Source organism: Nyctibius grandis, chromosome 2 (genome assembly GCF_013368605.1).
Source record: "Nyctibius grandis isolate bNycGra1 chromosome 2, bNycGra1.pri, whole genome shotgun sequence".
Lineage (NCBI taxonomy): Eukaryota > Metazoa > Chordata > Aves > Nyctibiiformes > Nyctibiidae > Nyctibius > Nyctibius grandis.
Window position 1 is genome coordinate 19,837,412 of NC_090659.1, and position 18,763 is coordinate 19,856,174.

Below are 18,763 nucleotides of genomic sequence, written 5' to 3' on the forward strand. Positions count from 1 at the left end.
CTGTTTGTACATTGCAGTTGGTATGCACGTCTCCACAGAGCCAGAGGAATCGCTCATACGTACACGAAGGCAGGGGGCACGTGCCCATCCCAGGGAAGGCCAAACCTGCCTTATCGCCTTGTTTAGTGACAGGAGCTGACAAATGAGCCAGGAAAAAGTGTATTAAACTGGAATTTTCAGTTGGCAACAGTAGTAGCTTGAAAAAGAACCCTTTCCACTCTGAATAATAAAACTGCTTCCTCCTTCCCCCAAGTTTATGCTGGTTTTGATCAGGGACGCTGAATGGTCTGGTAAAAGTAGTAGCATTGGCATCTTTGATGTAGTCAGAAGATAAACCTTTCCTCAGGTAACTTTCCTATTACCTGAAGCAGGAATTTCACTCAAGATCTGGTTTGACACTGTGCGTCATCTGCTGTCTGGTGATGCGTTATTTATTTATCACCTTTATGCTGCCCTCCCATCTCTTGTCTTCCCAGCCGCCAGGCTCTATGCTGAAGATGCTCTTTAGAGATTATGAGTACCCAAGCAGCCAGGCATCGCTAATACATTTTAAAACACAGCACCGATGAACAGCTTTCCAAACCTGCGGGGAAGGTTCAGGGGCCGGGTATACCCTTGCTGGAAAGGGGAAGGCAGCCGTGGCGAGCAGGGGAGGTTTTGGAAAAGTTGGGGTGAGGCGGGCGGGGAGCGGGTGATGTTCCCCTCAGGCGGAGGGTGAAGCCCCGCAGCCTGGGGCGTTCGCTGTGCCCGCACGCCGCCGCGCCCCGCCCCGTCCCGCCGCGGCAAGGCGGAAGGGTTTCGGGGCGGCCCCGCTCCCCCGCCTACGAGGGCAGCGCCCGGTGCCATGGCGCGGCGGCGGCGCCGGCTCCACCGCTGATGAGGGAGGCCCGCGCCGGGAGTCGTCATGGCCGCCACCCTCCGGTGCGCCCTCTGCAGCTGCCTCCTGCTCTGCGGTGAGTCCGCCCCGGGCCCGGCGGGGGGCGGCTGAGGGGTCCGGCCGGCCCGAGCGAGGGATCGTCCTCCCGATCCCCGCCTGTGGCTGGCGGCGGGGCTGGGGCCCTCGGGAGGGCGGCGGGAGCTAGTGTCGCTAGAGGCGGCCGGCTTCGTTCTCCGGGGGCCGCGCTGCCCCGAGAGCCCGGCTGCCGGTGGCGGCGCCGCAAGGAGCTGGCGGCAGGCGGCGGTTCCGCGGGGGGCGCCGCTGCCGTGAGGAGCCGAGCGGCACCGACAGCGAGCGAGCAGCCGGCCGGGTGTGCTCCGCGGTGCCGTACGGGGAGCGGGGCGAGGCCGGCGGCCGCCCGCCCTTCGCAGGGCGCCTTGGCTGGAGGGGCGGAGGGCTGCCGGGGCGCCGGTGGGATGCTCCGGCGGCCGGGGCCCAGCTGCCGCTGCCCCGCGCTTTTCTTTCCGCGAAGGCTGTATCAGTGCTGGGAAACTGGAACTTTCCTTTTAGGCTTTGGAGACTGGTGCAAGTCCCAGTGATGAAACACAGGTGTGGGAGGGAAACCGCGCTCTTCCAGGCACGGTAACCGGGCGCTGTGGGAGCGCGGGGTGGCTGTGCCCGCAGAGCCCGGCACGAACTGGCCTCCTCTGGCAGGGCTGGTGCTGCCCTGGGCACGGAGAGAGCACTGGGAGAGCAGCCACCGCAGCCACTGCAACTGGCCCAGGCCGTATGTCTCCCAAAACAGGCTGCGTCTAAGACTGTGATGTGAGCTGTATACAAACCTTTCATTTGCAAAGAACAGAACCAGAGAAGTCATTTTCTCAGCTCTTTGGGTCCACAGTGCGGAATAAATAAAACTTTACCCGGAGACTTTTAAAGTAGAAGACCCTGTCAGGGAAGCGAGCCTGCAGAGGCACTGTGCTGCTTACTGGGAATTTACAAGCCTACGTCAAACCTTCCTCAAAGCGCGGGCAGCGCCCTAGAGAGGGTCCTTTGTCACAAGGACCACGTTGTGCAGGAGACGAGAAACCAGGTGCCTTGTACGAGCCAGATTCTTTTTCAGCTGTGTTGTTCACGCTGAGTCTTTGCAGTCTGTTCCGTGCACCCATCTTCCTTAGCGCTCTGCATACCTGGGATTTTGCAGGTAGGAGAAGGTGTGGGAGCAGGAGGCTAGAGGTGCTTTCTGTGCTCTGGGCACAACACTGCAAAGGGGGAGAGCGAGTGCACGGGCAGACACCTCTGAAGGCAAGTGCCCGAGGTGGGTACCGGTGAGGGCACATGTGCACAGGGATGGCATCTCTCCAGTTCTGGGCACAGGAGAGAAAGCAACTTCTGCTTTTCCCATGTGAAGCATGTTTGAGTTGATTTGTTGGGTGCGAGGGCAGCATTGCAAGAAAGGGGTCTGTGAAATAGTTCTTACTTAAGCAGGGTTTAGATTTAAAACACTTGTCTGCTAAAGGTGAGTGACTCACATTCGTTTCATGTATTTATGCATCAACTATAGACATATAAAATAGGCTATTTATTTTTTCCTTAGAACATTTGTCATTAGGGTTTTTTTCCGTGAAATTTAAGCACTAATCTGATCTGGCAGGGTTTGTTTGCATTGATCAGGTGTGTTGCAAAAATGGGCCAAAATCCTTTCTATTTTAGTTTCAATACCAACAATTATTTTCAAATAATTAAATCATAATAGTAGTGGACTGTTCATCAACACTACTTTAGGATTTCCTTTATTCAGTTTCAGTAAAGCAAAAGGATTGTGTTTCTGTCACTTGCGAAGAGTGACAATTAATGATATGTTTATCTGTATGGTATATTTAATAGCTCTCTTGCCTGTGAAGGTACTTCTTGTTTACCTCTGTTTTTCAAAAGGGTGGTTTAATAACAGAGTGAGTAAAGCATTTTAAATGGCAATGCTAATCCATGCGGTGAGGATATAAACACGCTTATGGTGGATTTTTTTTTTATTATTTCAGTCCTATACCCAGGTATATGTTCATATTCCTCTTCAGAAAAAAAGAAAAAAACAAAACAAACAACGAATCAGTCCACACACCCGTGTTGTTTCCATAGTGCTACTCGAGCACTACTTAGAAAAATTTGATTTTGACAATCTCAGTGAGAGTTCATGCACATAGCCTGGTGGGCCCCAAGTCTTGACAAGTCCGTCGTGCGTAATAAACGATGATATCATAAAGACTGCACTTACTGGAAATCATTGATGCTGGCTAATTTGTTTTTGTTGCACAAGCTCAGAAGGATTGATAGGCATCAGGATTTAAATTAATTTTATTAAAGTCTTTTAAAAAAAGGTGTCTGAGGCAAGGAAGATAAGGAAGTTTTGGATGACTGAGAAGTTACTGGAGGATCACAAACTCAAATGTTTGTTTGTTTTTGATTGCTCCCACAGTATCTGGAACAGTGCCAAAACCCCGAAACGCAAGAATTATTTCAGTTAATCTTCACAGCATTTTACAGTGGGATGCACCTAGGTTTCACAAAGGGAATATAAGTTACACTGTCCAATCTAAGAGGTAAGTCTGGGGGAGTTGCGCTTTCTTTAATTCACGTTTTGCAGCTGTGTGTGTTTGGGAATTGTTTCCTTTGTTATAGGAAGATCAGTAGCTGTCCCTTTCTTTTAGCTTGTGAGAGACTTATCTTCCAAGCTAAATAACACAGCTGGGGCATTTTCAACACATTTCACACCCAAGGCAGCTTTGTACCTAATTTTTTTTGAACCAGAAACACATTTTAACGTTGGCTGTTATTAGCGTTGTGTGTGTTTTTTCTCTATCATGTAGCTGTTACCTGTGATTCAAGAGATTTAGTCCTGCTGAGCGTTAGGACCTTATCTGTTTTTTCACTCCAGCAGCATTTTGTGTTCTGCCACCAATGCAGCCGGTGTGTCTGTGTCCTTAGTGGAAATGCCTGATGAACTTCAGGCAGGTGGCTCATCCATTCAGTGTCTTAAACTGAGGACGCGTTTTCTGATGTCTCCTTTTGTCAGTTTAGGTGGGTTGATTTAGCTTTGATTTAATTTTGCCACTGTGTCCTTCTGAATTGGTCTTTCCTGTCTGGAAAAGTGGTCTGTGCAGCTGTACCGAGGAAGGCAGCCACTTCCCCAGCCCAGTGGTGAGCTCCCTGCCTGCCTCCGTGCTTGGCGAGGAAGCCACGTGTTGGACCAGAGGTCTTGTGTTCCTGCTGAAGGTTGAATTCGTTGGCCAAGAAAGGGTAGGATGTAAAGTGGGGATGATGGCACCCACAGGTAGGTGCCTGCTGAGGAGAAATCCCCAAACAGAGGGTACAGGCCATCTTAGTCAGAAGAAGATTTTTCTGGATTCTGGTAGCAATTACCTGTTGATCACTGCTTTCCTAGGTGGGCTTTTGATGCAAAACAGAAAGAATATAATTTATTATACAGTTCCCAGTCAGTTTGCAGGCTCTATTTTCTCTGGCTTTTCCTTATATGCATATCTTAAAGACAGTTATGAACAAAGTCCAAGTTAGACAGCAAGCCGTGCATAGCGATATGGTCTTAATATTTGCAGACTTGTCTGATAACTACTGTCTGTTGAATCAAGTTTTGTACCACTGTCAGAAAAAGGCCATCTATTTACTGAATCATAATTTTAGTCTCTAACTTTATCACGGAATTATAGGTGCATATAAAATGGTTAATGTGTGTGGACACACTAGTAATGGTGTTTCTTATACACTGGATTTAATTTTTCTTGTTCATGAGTCGTAATTGTTTGCATTGACAGAGAGATGTGCCACTTTTCCAGTTAATTGAGAGGAAAGACATTTAGTCAGTTATAATTTACCCGTCATATACATTTTGTTTCTCTTCCATGCAGCATCAATTTCCCTGGAAACACGTATCAAAACGTGAGCACAAACTTGAGACTCACAGAGTGTGATGTCTCTTCTCTGTCTGCGTATGGAGACTACATTCTGCAGGTCAGAGCGGAGTCAGAAAACAACCATTCAGACTGGGCGACCGTCAGATTTAAGCCGATGGATGACAGTAAGCCTTTTGCTAATCTTCCACAAAAAATATTGTCTGCTATTAATGCACCTTTGCAATTTGGCTCCACAAGAAAAGCTATAGCATGCGGATCATTTTTTAATTTAATTACATTGAACTATAAAATCTTAGTTGTAACACTTTCATTTTTTGAAGGCAGAAGTTGCTGTCAGAAAGCACAGTAGGTTCACTATTACAGTAGATGTTAGTATTGGTACTTGAAACATCTTTTGAGGAGGTTTTTAAAACATTTATTTTTTTCCCTTAAAATAAGCCTTCATTTGTATTTTTCAGCCAGGGAGAGCTTTTCTTCAAGGACTCAGACTTCCTGTATATCTAAATAAGTTCAATTACTTTCTTCTTCATTGCTATGTCAGGCAAAAAGCTTTCTTGTTGTTTTTTTAATTAATAAAAAAATTCACAGTGAAAGATTAATTTTTAGTCAAGAAATCTTCATCGCACAATATCGCCATTCTCTCACTGAGGCTTTACAGCCTTTTGTGAGAGATGATTTAGACATTGCCTTGCATTAGGGTGCACAACAGAGATGTTAATCGTGTTGCTGTCACCTGAGCTTGGGAATGAGGGAGTGGTTTTTATCAATGAGTGTGCTTTATTTTGTACATTCTTACGCCACTCATAAGCAAAAATGAAATTCTTTTAGATTATGTACTTAATGTTACCCAAGGCTCTTTTCTCCTCACAGCTGTTAATACAAAACCATGCAGGAAGCTTCTGTTACACCTCATGTTTGAGGAAAAACTTTTTAAAAACCTTTTATTTTTTGTTCTGCTTCCATTTGCTTGGATTTCATTGTTCTGCTCCTTGGATTTCAGAGTGTAATTTTACAGTTTACAGCCTTGTTTTACAAAATGCTTTTATTGGTTATCTCTCTCCAAAAGCGTAATGTTGATGTAATTTAACCTGCCTAAAACAGAAGCACTGAAATGTAGCACAGGGAAAAAAAAAAAAAAAAAAAAACAAACCAAAAAACATTGCAAGTATAAATTACAGCCAAAAGAAAGTGTAATAGAAAAAGTATGTATGGATTTTCAGAGCAGAGAGCAAACGTGTAAATCATTAACAGAATTGTAGTTTGACCTATATGTGAAAGAGTGTGGGGCCTTCAGAGCAGGCTTGGCTTTGGAAAGGCAGCTTATTCCTGAGCAGAGAAACTCGGGGTATAAAACTGCCTGGAAAGAAAGACCTGGGAGTACTGGCCAACTGGCCAAATCTTTGAGGAGGACATGAGGATTTTTAATGTTGTCATAGCTGATCTGAGCAGGGCAACATGATAAAAATATCTGCTGTTCCTTACTGTCTTATTTCTGCTAGTGCTTTTGTAAGAAATTCCACACTGTGTTGTAGGAATAGCCTAAGAAAACCAGAGTAACAAAGACCCTCCTCACATTATTTTTTGCAAGTTCAGCAACATATTCATGAGCATTACATGAATGCAAGTAGATTTTTTTTTTTTAGTTTTTAATTAAAGAAACATATATTTCTAGAGGAATGCAAAATTGTCTGTACATCGAGCTCTTCCTTTCTTAGACACTTGATAGCATGGCTGTAGCCAGGCAGAACTTTAGTAGAGGCAGCCAAGGCAGGCTTGTTAGCTGGAATTACAAGCGACTTTAATGGAGACCTCACTGCAGACACAAGGTAGTTGGTAACTAAGCTACTCATGAATTAATTTAGGTAGTGGCACAAAAACATAATAAGGACAAGCCATTTTCAAAATAAGAGAATATAATATTGAGGTATCACAGAATCAACCAGGTTGGAAGAGACCTCTGGCATCATCGAGTCCAGAGCCTGGAGAAGGATTGCAGGTCAGCAGGAGAGCACCTGAAAGAGCAGCACAAAGGAATTTCAGGCAGTAAGTCAGCTTCATCGGGGGCCCAACTGAAATGCCTCTATGCAAACGCATGGAGCACAGGGAATAAACAAGAGGAGTTAGAGATGTGTGCACACCTGCAGGGCTGTGATCTTATTGCCATGATGGAGACGTGGTGGGATGGTTTCTATGACTGGAGTGTTGGGATGGAAGGATACAGGCTCTTTAGGAAGGACAGGCAGGGGAGACAAGGAGGGGGTGTTGCCCTCTATGTCAATGACCAGCTGGAGTGCATGGAGCTCTGCCTGGGGATGGAGGAGGAGCTGACCGAGAGCTAATGGGTCAGGATTAAAGGGAGGGCAGGGACAGGTGACATGATAGTGGACATCTGCTACAGGCCACCTGACCAGGAAGACCGAGGAGTAGCCTCATGTTCACAAGCCCTGGTCCTCATGGGGCATTTCAACCACCCCAATATCTGTTGGAGGAACACCACAGCTGGGCATAAGCAATCCAGGAGGTTCCTGGAATGTGTTGATGATAACTTCCTTCTCCAAGTGATAGAGAAGCCAATGAGGAGAGGTGCTGTGCTGGACCTTGTTCTTACCAACAGGGAGGGGCTTGTGGGGAATGTGAAGCTCAAAGGCAGCCGTGGCTGCAGCGACCATGAAATGGTGGAGTTCAAGATCCTTAGGGCAGCGAGGAGGGTGCACAGCCAGCTCACTACCCTGGACTTCAGGAGAGCAGACTGTGGCCTCTTCAGGGACCTGCTTGGTAGAGTACCATGGGATAAAGCCATGGAGGGAAGAGGGGCCCAAGAAAGCTGGTTAGTATTCAAGGACCACCTCCTCCAAGCTCAGGAGCAATGCATCCCGACAAAGAGGAAGTCAGGAGGGCTGCATGGATGAACAAGGAGCTCCTGGATAAACTCAGGCACAAGAAGGAAGCCTACAGAAGGTGGAAGCAAGGGCAGGTAGCCTGGGAGGAAAACAGGGAAATTGTCCGAGCAGCCAGTGACGAGGTTAGGAAAGCTAAAGCCCTGATAGAATTAAATCTGGCCAGGGACATCAAGGACAACAAGAAAACTTCTATAGGTACGTGGGTGATAAGAGGAAGACTAGGGAAAATGTGGGCCCTCTCCGGAAGGAAATGGGAGACCTGGTTACCCGGGATAGGGAGAAGGCTGAGGTACTCAATGACTTTTTTGCCTCAATCTTCACCAGCAAGTGCTCTAGCCACACTACCCATGTCACAGAAGGCAGAGGCAGGGACTGGGAGAATGAAGAACTGCCCACTGTAGGAGAAGATCAGGTTCCAGACCATCTAAGAAACCTGAAGGTGCACAAGTCTGTGGGACCTGATGAGGTATTTCCACGGGTCCTGAGGGAACTGGCGGATGAAGTTGCTAAGCCACTATCCATCATTTTTGAGAAGTCGTGGCACTCTGGTGAAGTTCTCACTGACTGGAAAAGGGGAAACATAACCCCCATTTTTCAAAAGGGAAAAAAGGAAGACCTGGGGAACTACAGGCCGGTCAGTCTCACCTCTGTGCCTCTCGAGATCATGGAGCAAATAGTCCTGGAAACTATACTAAGGCACATGGAAAACAAGGAGGTGATTGGTGACAGCCAACATGGCTTTACTAATGGCAAATTGTGCCTGACGAATTTGGTGGCCTTCTACGATGGGGTTACAGCATTGGAGCAACTGACGTCATCTACGTGGACTTGTGCAAAGCATTTGACACTGTCCCGCATGACATCCTTGTCTCTAAATTGAAAAAACGTGGTCTTGATAGATGGACCACTCGGTGGATAAGGAATTGGCTGGATGGTCGCACTCAAAGAGTTGCGGTTAATAGCTCTATGTCCAAGTGGACACCAGTGATGAGTGGCGTTCCTCAGGGGTCAGTATTGGGACCGGCGCTATTTAACATCTTTGTTGGCAACATGGACAGTGTTATTCATATCTCAGTCTGTTATTCATATCTCAGTCTAAGGAGCTCAGTCTTTAAGACATGCAGAAATAATTCAAATGTTTCAGTTTTTCAAAGTGATCACAATGGAAGAAACATTAAAACACTTCACTAGAGGGTCTCCTCAGAAAAGACAGATGTTGCAACAGCTTGGCCCAGAAAGAGAAGTGAGTAATAACCGATGGAAATAGTCCTTCCTCTCCCAGGAGTCACCACAGCTGGCAAAAGAGAACTGAGTTAATTTAGTGTATGGGAAATGTAGTCTGCAACAATATCTGTTATTTAACTGCAAAAATAAATCCCTTTCAAGACTAGTTCTATAAGGAAAGGATTTATTTATGCCTGACCCATGAAATGAAATTACTTTCTTCTAATAGATAAAATTATTTAAAGCGTGAATTGTCATCGATTGTGTAAAAATGTCAAATTGAAAACTGTGAAACTGAATTCTGTTCTTTCTTCTCTTCCACCCATATAATATACAGCAGTCATTGGGCCACCTGATGTAAAAGTGAAGTCTGAGTCTGGGTCTCTGCATGTGGATTTCATAGGGCCTTTTGCTGATCATGAACATGACAAGTGGCCTCTAAAGCAATATTATGGCTCGTGGAATTACAGAATACTGTACTGGAAGAAAGGCAGCAATACAGAGGTAACTTCTGCTTCCTGCATGTTGCGACTCCATGATTTTGATATATGCTTTTCTTGGTAAAATACCGTACTGATGAGGTTCTGAAAGCAACAGTACTGGAGTAAAAATATATCCTTCCTACTAATTACAGTGTAATAAAGTCTAGTCACTACAACCGGTATTCAGAGCAAATGCAGATAGCTGTGTAGATAAACAGTAGCATGGATATAATTTGCTCTTTCCATAATTAGAAATAACTGCTATGTCATGAGAGTTTATTCCCTCCGTTTAGTGATGATTTATTTGTGCTGCAGTTTGCCCCGGCAAATCTCTGTATTTCACACATACAAGAAAGGGTAAACGTAGAAGCTGTAACATCAGCAGTATCTGTGATTATGGCAATAAGCTGACTTAGATTCAAATCTCATGTCATTAAAGTATTTGTGCTCTTCATGGGATTCTGGGCTTTGAATACCACCGTGGCTGGGGCCTTACATTAACTGTGATGACCTTCACCTTTTCAATTTCTATCAGTTGTAATTCGCTTTCTTCCTCTCATGGACAGCCTCATCCACAGACAAATCTGTTACTCAGCTCAAAAGACTTCTCCATTAAAAAATGCAAGGAGAAAGATCATAAATAATATACTAATTATAGGGTCATGATTTCTATTACAGTAAAAAAGGAAGGCCTGTACCAGAAGATATCAGTCACAGTATAATTAGTGCTTTGTACATCAGTACAATTTTCATATAATAGGACTCCAGAACATATAATTCCCATTTGTATTTTTTACCCTGCAAAATTCTTTGGCATCCAATTCCAGAAAATGACGGATCATCATTTCCCAAAAACCAGACTGGTTTTGTGTTCCCAAACTACAAGAAATGAAGGTACTTGTATCAGAAATAGTGTGGCCAGCAGGACTAGGGAAGTGATCGTCCCCCTGTACTTGGCACTGGGGAGGCCACACTTCAAATACTGTGTTCAGTTTTGGGCCCCTCACTACAAGAAAAACAGAGGTGCTGGAGCAAGCCCAAAGAAGGGCAACGAAGCTGGTGAAGGGTCTAGAGCACAAGTCCTATGAGGGGCGGCTGAGGGAACTGGGGTTGTTTAGTCTGGAGAAAAGGAGGCTCAGGGGATACCATATCGCTCTCTACAACTACCTGAAAGGAGGTTGTAGCGAGGTGGGTGTTGGTCTCTTCTCCCAGGTAACAAGCGATAGGACAAGAGGAAATGGCCTCAAGTTGTGCCAGGGGAGGTTCAGATTGGATATTAGGAAAAATTTCTTCACGGAAAGGGTTATCAAGCATTGGAACAGGCTGCCCAGGGAAGTGGTGGAGTCACCATCCCTGGAGGTATTTAAAAGATGAGTAGATGCAGTGCTTAGGAACATGGTTTAGTGGCGGGCTTGGCAGTGTTAGGTTAATAGTTGGACTCAATGATCTTAAAGGTCTTTTCCAACCTAAATGATTCTATGATTCTATTTCTGAATATGGGATGCAAACTTAGGCAGATTACCAGAGAACGTGGGAATTTCAGGTAGAATCTGTGCTTGTAACACTTCAGAGCAGAAGTCTGGGAAGTCTGTTTCCTCCTAGAGGAAACAGTCTGTGAGGTTCCTGGAGTGTGTGGGAGATAGCTTCCTGACACAGCTGGTGAATGAGTCAACTAGGGAAGGCACCCCGCTGGATCTGTTGTTTGTGAACAGAGAAGGACTTTGTGGGTGATGTGATGGTTGGAGGCCATCTTGGGCAATAGCGATGATGAAATGATAGATGATTCTTGGAGAAGTAAGGAGCGGGGTCAGCAGAACTGCCACCTTGGACTTCCGGAGGGCAGACTTTGGCCTGTTTAGGAGCCTGGTTGACAGAGTCCCTTGGGAGGCAATCCTGAAAGGCAAAGGAGTTCAGGAAGGCTGGACACTCTTCAAAAAGGAAATCTTAAAGGCGCAGGAGCAGGCTGTCCCCATGTGCCAAAAGACAAGCCAGCGGGGAAGAGCACCGGCCTGGCTGAACAGAGAACTTTGGCTGGAACTCATGAGAAAAAAGGAAAGTTTATGACCTTTGGAAGAAGGGGCAGGCAACTCAGGAGGACTGCAGAGATGTCGTGAGGTTATGCAGGGAGAAAATTAGAAGGACCAAAGCCCAACTAGAACTTCATCTGGCCACTGCCATAAAAGACAATAAAAAATGTTTCTATAAATACATTATCAACAAAAGGAGGGCCAAGGAGAATCTCCATCCTTTATTGGATGTGAGGGGGAAACATAGTGACAAAGGATGAGGAAAACGCTGAGGTACTCAATGCCTTCTTTGCCTCAGTCTTTGATAGTAAGACCAGTTGTTCGGGTACCAGCCTCCTGAGCTGGAAGACGGACAGGGAGCAGAATGAAGCCCCCATAATCCAAGCGGAAATGGTTAGTGACCTCCTACACCACTTAGACACAGACAAGTCTATGAGGCCGGATGGGATCCACCCAAGGGTACTGAGGGAGCTGGCAGAAGTGCTCACCAAGCCACTTTCCATCATTTATCAGCAGTCCTGGCTAACTGGGGAGGTCCCAGTTGACTGGAAGTCAGCAAATGTGATGCCCACCTACAAGAAGGGTCAGAAGGAGGATCCAGGGAACTACAGGCCTGTCAGTCTGACGGTGCCAGGGAAAGTTATGGAGCAGATCATCCTGAGTGCCATCATGTGGCACATACAGGACAATGAGGCAATCAGGCCCAGTCAGCATGGGTTTATGAAAGGCAAGTCCTGCTTGACTAACCTGATCTCCTTCTGTGACAAGGTGACCCACTTACTGGATGAGAGAAAGGCTGTGGATGTTGTCTGCCTAGACTTTGACACCATTTCCCACAGCATTCTCCTGGAGAAACTGGCTGCTCATGGCTTGGATGGGTGTATGCTTCCCTGGGTAAAAAACTGTCTGGATGTTCAGGCCCAAAGAGTTGTGGTGAATGGAGCTAAATCCAGTTAGTGGCTGGTCACAAGTGGTGTTCCCCAGGGCTCAGTACTAGGGCCAGTTCTCTTTAATATCTTTATCAATGATCTGGACAAGGGGATCGAGTGCACCCTCAGTAAGTTTGCAGGTGACACCAAGTTGGGTGGGAGTGTTGATCTGCTTGAGGATAGGAAGGCTCTGCAGAGGGATCTCGACAGGCTGGATCAATGGGCTGAGGCCAACTGTATGAGGTTCAACAAAGCTAAGTGTAGGCATGTAGACGTGGCGCTTAAGGACATGGTTTAGCGGTGGACTTGGCAGTGTTATGTTAACGGTTGGACTCAATGATCTTAAAGGTCTTTTCCAACCTAAATGATTCTATGATTATATAAATTTCCATAGGGATCAAAGAAGCAAAAGGCGTAGACTATGTAACTTCATAGGTTGTTTTTTGAAGTGGATGCTTGCTCAAAATGTTGAAACTTAGCTATAGAGTCTTCTCACCCCTGAGAAAGCATCTGTTACTACACAGTGGGTCGTGTCATAGGGATTCCTATACTCTGCAGGGATGGTATAGTTACAGGGACACAACCAATCGTGCCCCTCAACAGCAAGTTGCATCTGCTGTCAGTCACCTAATAGCTTCCACAAGCCTTTTTCTTTCTCTCTTTTTCTTTCTTTTGTCTAGAACATCCATCCTACTTGCTCCATCTCAAATTAAATTAGGTTTGTCTGTGACAGCATTCTTAGTTGATCTCATTTGGTTAGGCATTGTTTCTCTCTGCAAGCAGATCTCATTTATCACGTCTCTGTAGGCTTCTTTAGCCTAAAACTTCATTAATGCTGCTAGAAGCAGCCAGAAAGTCAGTGCTGTGAGTGGTATCACACTCTAACCACAAATGAAATCAATGTAGAGTTACCAGTTATGTGACATAGGCAGGGCATTTCATTCTGCCCTTAAAAGCCTTATTCCCATTGCAGCTATAACTGCTAGGATTTGTCCTACTAAATGTATTTTTAATTACTTAGCTAGTCCATTCACTGGACTTGTGCTTTTCAAATTTTTTGTATTCTTCTCTGTTATTAGGTAGCTCACATAGATACTAAACATAACTCGGAAATGTTATCTCAGTTGGAGCCATGGACAATATACTGTATTCAAGTGCAAGCAGTTATCCCCGAGTGGAATAAAACAGGGGAACTGAGCGGAGAGCTTTGTGAGCAGACAACCCACAACGGTAATACCTGGTGCATCACCACGGGACACGCGCTGTAGGGAACTAGGAAATGTGCGGAGCCATTCAAAATGAAAATCGGTGTAACGTGTAAATCTTCCAAAAATGGATGTGTTTGTTACTTCAGTGCTGTTTGGTGGTTAATATGTGTGTGCCTTTGGAGCCGAGGAGTTGGAAACGAAGTGAAAGCTACAAGCAATATAGCACTAATGGCATGATGCCATCATGCTGCAGAGGCCTGAAAATCAGAGTTAAATGGAGCATAGGCTCTTCACTGATCACACTATGTGCCTGAATTTCTTTTACCATTAGCTGTATTCATTATCCTATGAAAGCCTTTGTTCCATATGTGTGTAACTGAGAAAGGAATTGGACCCTATGTTGCAGTCTGCTTCATCTGTGGCGGTATTGCTAGTGTCTGTCAGGAGGCTAGGCCATGATGCTTTTTCTCTGTGACACACAGCAGTTATTAATCAATAATATAAACAATTATTTTGTCTCGATACTTCTCGTTTTGAAGGCAGTTAAGTACCAAAAGCGCTTTCCTTTCCAGCCGTGCCACCTTAGCTGCTGTCTGTGGAGTCCAGCAATAACCATTACGTGGTCTGACCCTGTCGTCTTAGCAGGGAGCTTTATGCCCCTAGTTAAAAGAAAGGATAGAGCCCTAGGTACTGTCTTTTTCACAGGCATAATGTGTATTTCAAGGAACTTACACCCTTGGATAACTTGTGGAAAATCAGAGACACAAGTTCATGAGGAAGCCATCTGGGGGGAGCCTGGGGAAGCTATTGGGCTGTTTCTCATATGTTTTTCCTCATAAAATGTTTCCTCATATGTTTTTCGTACACGTATATTATCTGCATGCACTGCAGCTGAATTGCAAGTGGGTTTTGGTGGTGGTGTTGCTTGTTAGTTTGTGGCTAGAACAGTGCTTAGCAAGCGTAGGTTGGCTTCAGACATATACGGTGATGTATGAATACATCTTCATTCCCATTGCCTGTTGTGAAATCCCCGTGCGTGACATAATTTTTTTAAAGGCTCAGTAGTTTAGAATTTTACAGACTTTTGTGCCCTGCTGCCTTCGCTTTGCTGCCATTTTTACAGATTTCTTTAAGAGAAAAGTGGAAGCCTATACTCTGGTGGTGTTATGTGTCAGCTCCTGCACTCCTGAAACACCAAAGAATGTACTATAGCATTTTACATGATATCAACTTGTGGATGGGTCTGTTGGTCTTTTTTTCCTTTAATCGTTTGCCTAGTATTGCATGTAGAATCACCAGTATGTGTAACTGTAAATGTCTAAATATGACGGCTTGTAAACTTTATTGAGAACTTCCTCAGCCTATTCAAACTAAAAATGTAAGAGCTAAGAGGTATTTTGCATCTGGAAACAGAGACTTATGTTTGCAGTTGCAATTTTGTAATAGTTTTTTTTCAATTCCATAGAGAAAGTGATAATTTGAAAAGGATATATTCAGAAATTAATAATCACAGTTTAAATTTTATTTTCTTGTCTCTTGCAGGTGTAACTCCTGTGTGGATAATTGTGACCGTTCTTATAGGATCGATGTTGGTCGTTGTAATATCTGTTCCTGTTTGTTTCTTTTCCTTTTTGTATGTATATCGACTCACCAAACATGTTTTCTGCCCTTCATATATTTTCCCACAACACTTGAAAGAGGTTTGTTTTCTACCTAACACAATTAAAATCGGCCTTTTCAGCAGAACTGCCCACCTTTCAAAGGCTCTCTGTGCCAAAACCTTTAGAGCTTCTTTTATGTTGCCGCCTTTCATTTGCATCTGATCATTAGCCATCAGTAAAGTGCAGACTATTCTGAGGGAGGTTTAGGCTATAAGGAGCAATGCGGGTTATCTGTTGTTGTATAGTTGTTGTGTATGGTAAAACTTGCTCTTCTGCCAAACATAAAAAGCCATTCAAATAAGCGTAAAGGATGAAGTCGTGAACTTTGGAAAAAGCTGACAAAGGAAAGTACTTTTCAGCGTGAGAAAGGTAGTGGAAGTTAGTTCATTTACTATTTAATTTCTGTCATTATAAAGTCATAAATTTTGCATGAATGTTACCTCAGTTTTTTCATCAAGTTCTGTGGTGCTGCATAGACACAAGTGAGAAGCAGTGAAATTAGACTTCCTTTTGAAGTATACTGGTGTATAATAAGCTCTAAAATACTGTCATTTTGAACTGTTCTGCACAGAATGGTCCAAAATACTTAAAAGCTGAACAACTGAAAAACTTGGCATAGTCTTTTATTCCTAAAACAACTGCATAATTTGTAAAATGAAGCTTTATATGGCTTAGAAACAGGATGTTTTCTTTCATTTTAAAGTGAGAGAATAACAGGTGTTAACCTTCAGTTCCTCTTTTTAGATAGCGAACAACTGAGATATGTCTCCCCTATCTCATTTTAGACTTAAAATTGCACATTTGTTCTCCTGAAATAAAGTTCTTTCACAAATATAATAATGAGTATTACATTTAACTTAAGTAAAGAATGTATGAAGTCTGAAAATTCAAGATAAAATGAGAGTAATGAATGTTAGCCATTACTGTTGGGGAATATCACTGACCCTGTTACCCATATAGCAACATAAAAAGGCTGTATCAGAATCCTCTCCAAGAAACAAGGCTATACAGACTGTTATGTACGCTGAAGTTAGCAACCTGTACTATTCTAAGCTTCCTGCAGTTTCTCTGGGTCTTTCATTTGGACTCATTTAGAGTTCAGCAGACGAAGGCTGTAGGTTTGCTGAACCTGGAGCTTAGCTGTTGGGAAGGTAGCATTGCTCTGGTCAATATAGGATATGGTCAAATTTCATTTTCCTCACAGGTTTCTCACAAGAAAGGGAGAATTTTCAATTTGTGCTAGTGGGTTATAGTGGTTAATCACAGTAATCAAAGGTCAGTCATGCTTACTAAAATGACGTTTATCAAAGGCAGTGGTTTCACTACGGGAACATTTGAGATTGCAGATAACTGACAGAACACTTCAAATCACAGTTTGCTAGAAAAAGGTCTAATAGTAATAATATTAGTATTCATTTTTGTAATTACAGTGAACAGGACTCCCGATAGAGCAGCTTGTTTCTTATGTAAAATGCACTAAAGTAATAGACAAGGGGGCCAGGTCACAAGAACAAAATGCAGTTGTACTCCTCCAGCCACTACCAATAAAATGAACTGCCACTTTAGCTGCCAAAGTGAGTGGCTGACATGTTACTGCTGTGCTGTTCTTGTGCTGACATTCAAAATACAGTCATGACATCCTGCGAAGTCCACGTTGATTCTTGAGGCTGGTTCCATCTTATCAATAGAACAGGGAGTGGGAGGAAGTTGTGATATTTCGGTACTAAAATTAAGTCATCTTTCTCACTGAACTGCATAGTCCTGCAAATCTCCCTCCCTGTCCTATACTTGACTAAAAGGTTATGGTTTATGTTGACATTTAAGGCATCACTATTTGATGTCTGAGCAGACAGGTCTCTGAGACGGCAGGAACGATTCACATCCCATGGAACTATTTGACAAATCTCTCTGTGAACTCCTTCACCTACAGTCAAGTCACAGTTTTTAGTTTTGTTTCCAAACACCACCTCAGTATTTTTTTTTTTTTTAAGAAAGTTTATATTCCAAAGAAGTCACTAACCCCTGGGGTATCTTTTTGCAACTAAAGACACTTTAGACTTGCTTCTAAGCCTTGCACAGGATGTTAAAGCGAACAGAGAGGTTATTACATTGTCACCACTCTGGGACTCCTAAGGACTGAGAAAGCAAATTGATGCATGGAAAACAATATAAAACATATTTCTAAGCAAACAGGATGCTATGGCTGGTGCAGCCTAATTCTCATTTCCTCTTTCCTTCACAGTTTTTGAGCAAGCCTCCCAGTGGTTCGGAGTTTTTTTCTCCACTCCCACAAGAAGAGCATCTTTTTTGTGACAAGCTAACTGTCATTTCAGAAGAATCCAAAAATTACTGTAATGAGACTGGGGATGAGGCCAGCAAGACAACAGAGCACCTTCAGGACTCTAAACAAGAAGATTCAGATTCAAGAATAGTACCAGCTTCAGAAAAGGCCTAAATACACTCCTCATACTTCACTCGGACTAGAAGAAAAGCAAATGGGCTGTTGAGTTTATCTTCTTATTGCCACGTTCTTAAGACAGTAAAAATTCATATATGAAGATGTGCACACAGCCTTTTGGCAGAATCATATTATTTTTTTAAAGTACAAGAAACTTGACTATAAATGAGGAATTAAATGATACATATTTTTTGCCACTGTTTGTAGTGGCTCACTGTTAAGTTGTAGCAATACCTAGGACTGTATTATGACATTAATTTAAAAAGCAAATAACATATATATATAATACTAGTTAATTTAACTTTGCTGAACTATTTATTGCAAAAGCAAATCAAAATGGCATATTGTGTAAGGTTTGTAAAAGAAAATCATATTTTGTAAAGAAAGACCTGATCTGACTTATTTTTTTTAATGAGAAATTGTGTGTATTTCTCAAGGATATCCCTAGCGCCATAATCTTTCTATTGAATATTTTTTTACCTGGTGCAAAATTGTAAAGTTATTTTGATGGTATGAACTTGGTATAAATAAACCAAACACAAATATTCAGTGTGTTTTGCATTGCAAGGTGTTACTCATACTTCATCGCTAAGGATAATGGGAACGTACCCGTGCACTGCCAGATAGCCCTCTATGTTCAGGTATTGCTCAGTCCCCTGAGCCTCTGCTCTGCAGTTTCTATGGCTAATTACATTTTGCCTACCTAATCCGGAGTCCACTGAAGTCTGTGCAAAACTTTGCAGCTAAAGTGGGAGTTAAAAGGTAGGTTAATTTTATTTATCTACTGATGCATATTCTTAATTGAAACAAAGTAAATCCAGGTTGATGTGACTCCCATGCTACACAACACAATCTCATCTGCATAGCCCTGTTCATGCATATGAAGGTTATGTCCACACCAACATCGGGGCATAAAGTGTGACCTTTGCACCGTGCACTAATTTTGTGAGTGAAGCATTTTTTTTTGTATGTATTATTACATCAAAACGAGAGTTAAAAATTAAATTCTGTCAGCAAAAGTAACTTGCCAAGAGTGAAGTTGTGTGTAAAGCATAACTTGATGTGGGAATT

At 43.5% G+C, this 18,763-nt stretch overlaps 1 protein-coding gene across 2 annotated transcripts; it reads left to right on the plus strand.

The window, feature by feature from the left end:
* Nucleotides 1-839: 839 nt before the first annotated feature.
* Nucleotides 840-18,201, plus strand: IL10RB (interleukin 10 receptor subunit beta). Of its 2 annotated transcripts, none has more exons than XM_068425452.1 (7): nt 840-953; nt 3,351-3,474; nt 4,798-4,967; nt 9,265-9,431; nt 13,445-13,595; nt 15,116-15,273; nt 17,477-18,201. In XM_068425452.1, exons 1-7 carry the CDS (start codon nt 905-907, stop codon nt 17,687-17,689), a joined length of 1,032 nt encoding a protein of 343 aa, XP_068281553.1. In that variant the 5' UTR covers nt 840-904; the 3' UTR covers nt 17,690-18,201. The 2 variants fall into 2 exon arrangements, with proteins under 2 accessions (XP_068281553.1, XP_068281554.1); XM_068425453.1 differs by having other exon boundaries at nt 15,116-15,206; nt 17,477-17,541.
* The last annotated feature ends 562 nt before the right edge of the window (nt 18,202-18,763 follow it).